A 2,303-nucleotide genomic window follows, 5' to 3' on the forward strand; every position below is an offset into this window, starting at 1 on the left:
TTCAGCCGGGCGTTTCGGTTTGCTCCGCAGTCGGCATCGTCCCCCCCAGGACCAAGTCTCCAGCGGAGGACGAAGCGATGCCCGCGGCCGGCGTGGCAAGGAGGAGCACGGGCGGCATGGCCAACGGGCTGGGGTCACGGGTAGGGCTGGCATGGGGGGCTTTGGGGTGGGGGGCTGCGCTTGCAAAGGGGGGCTGTATTGCTATTACAGCCCACGGGGCTGGGGCATGGGACCCCCCTGGACCCCAGGAGTGGGCTGAGCTCCCCTTTACAGAGGGTGGTGGCATGGGGTAGGAATGAGAGCAGACCCTGCTGTGGACAGGGTTGCATGACCACAGGGATGGGCCCTCCCCAGGAAAGACCCAAAAGCGCCGTGTTCGCCAACGAGACGAAGGTGAAGATGAGCGTGGAGGAGCAGATCGACCGCATGAAGCGCCACCAGAGCGGCTCCATGAAGCAGAAGCGGCGCAGCCTGAACCCCCCAACCAGCCAACAGCCCGAGCCCCCCGCCACGAAGGCAGCCGCCTCCTACAAGGTGGTGAGTGACCCCATCAGCCGCAGGACTGGGGCAAACGGCCTTTGCTTTGCGGTGCCTGAGGTCCCTGGGGACTCTGGGGGCTAGGGACAATGAGCCATCCCGGGGGTCTCAGCGGGGCTGGGGTCCCTTGCAGGTGCGGCGGCACCGCAGCATCCATGAGGTGGACATCTCGGACCTGGAGGCAGCGCTGCGCTCCGACGACCCCGGCAAGGTCTACGAGACCCCGCAGGAGGAGATCGCCCGGCTGCGCAAGATGGAGCTGGAGCCACAGCACTACGACGTGGACATCAACAAGGAGGTGAGGACGGGGGTGACAGCCTGGGATGGGGCATCCCTTGACCATCCATCCATCCATTGCCCTGTGTTGGTCATGATCCTGGAGCTGATCTCACCCAGGCGGGTGCTGGAGTAGGGTGTGGGTGGGTGCTGGAGTGGGGATGGGTCCCCAGTGCTCAGCTCAGCCCTGGCCGCTGTACCCAGCTCTCCACACCTGACAAAGTCCTCATCCCCGAGCGGTACGTGGAGCTGGAGCCCGACACGCCGCTCAGCCCCGAGGAGATGAAGGAGAAGCAGAAGAAGGTGGAAAGGATCAAGACCCTCATCGCCAAATCCAGGTGAGGCTGCAGTGCCCACTGCGGGGTGCACCCACCTCACCACCCCCTACACCCACTCATTCCCGTGGGTGCTGATGCTGGGTGCGATGCGCAGCCTGCAGAACGTCATCCCCCTGGGCGAGGGGGAGGTGGACGCCCCCCAGGACCCTGAGACGCAGCTGCAGGAGCAGGAGAAGAGGATCGAGATCTCGTGCGCGCTGGCGGCCGAGGCCTCTCGCCGGGGACGCATGCTGTCGGGTAAGGCGTGGGGGGATGCGGGGGGTCTGAGCTTGTCGGGGGAGAGCAAACCGCAGGTAGCGTTATGGGCAGGATGGATGCAGCTGATGGGCAGCAAGAGCGAGGGATTGATACAGGCAGGAGAGCGGGATGCATTGGTAACGGCACAGAGCATCCCTGTGCAGCGGGAGAGCCCTCCCGGTGATGCCAGCCCTGCCCGCGGTGCCTGGGGCTGCCTTCATCTGCGGCAGCATCGCGGGATGGAGCAGCCGCTTCCAAGGTTTTGGTGCCTTGTCAGAGGCGATTGTGAGGCCACCAGATGGGAGCGTGGTGGCACGCCATGACCCAGTGGGTGTGCAAGCAGACGTGGCATCACGCTGTACCCCGTTGACCGTGGTGGCATGCCGTACCCCGGTGACGGTGGCGTCACGCCATACCTGTACCTGTGTCCGTATGGCACACCATACCCTGATGACCGTGGTGTCACACTGTACCCCGGTGACGGTGTCAGGCCGTGCCTTGTCCATGAGGAGCCCTGCGGGGAGCTCACGTGTGCGCTGTGCCCGGCGCCGCTGTGGCTGCGTGTCCTGCCCATGCTTGCTGCCCCCCTTCCTTCCTTCCTTCCTTCCCTCCCTCCTCTCCATGTCCTCCCCCCGCTGACCTCTGCCTGGGTCCTTCCCCACGCTGCTGCTTGTGTTCTTCACGCCCTTCTCCCATTTCTCCTTTCCAGCTCAATGCGCTACCCCAAGCCCTCCCACCTCCCCAGCCTCCCCGACTCCACCGACCAACCCCCTCTCGTCTGAACCACCCCGGGCCGCCGACAACAGCCATTTTATGCGTGTCTGAGCCGTGAAGTAAGCACCTCTTCTCTCCTACATCATCCCATCCTCGCTCCATCCCGGGGGGCCGGGTTGGGGGGTGCCTCTTCTGCTCCCG

The 2,303-nt window shown here is 65.1% G+C and overlaps 1 protein-coding gene across 1 annotated transcript in view; it reads left to right on the forward strand.

Moving 5' to 3' along the window:
* PLEKHA6 (pleckstrin homology domain containing, family A member 6) overlaps positions 1-2,213 on the forward strand; it is a gene marked incomplete at its 5' end in the record, with an annotated part of 11,420 nt that extends 9,207 nt beyond the window's left edge. Inside the window, 6 exon segments of the mRNA XM_010192566.1 lie at positions 6-140; positions 355-537; positions 671-835; positions 1,018-1,151; positions 1,246-1,388; positions 2,098-2,213. Of these exon segments, the coding sequence (XP_010190868.1) occupies positions 6-140; positions 355-537; positions 671-835; positions 1,018-1,151; positions 1,246-1,388; positions 2,098-2,213 (876 nt within the window).
* Between the last annotated feature and the right edge of the window lie 90 nt (positions 2,214-2,303).

The sequence above is a fragment of the Mesitornis unicolor genome, unplaced genomic scaffold (genome assembly GCF_000695765.1).
Source record: "Mesitornis unicolor isolate BGI_N332 unplaced genomic scaffold, ASM69576v1 scaffold36659, whole genome shotgun sequence".
Classification (NCBI taxonomy): domain Eukaryota; kingdom Metazoa; phylum Chordata; class Aves; order Mesitornithiformes; family Mesitornithidae; genus Mesitornis; species Mesitornis unicolor.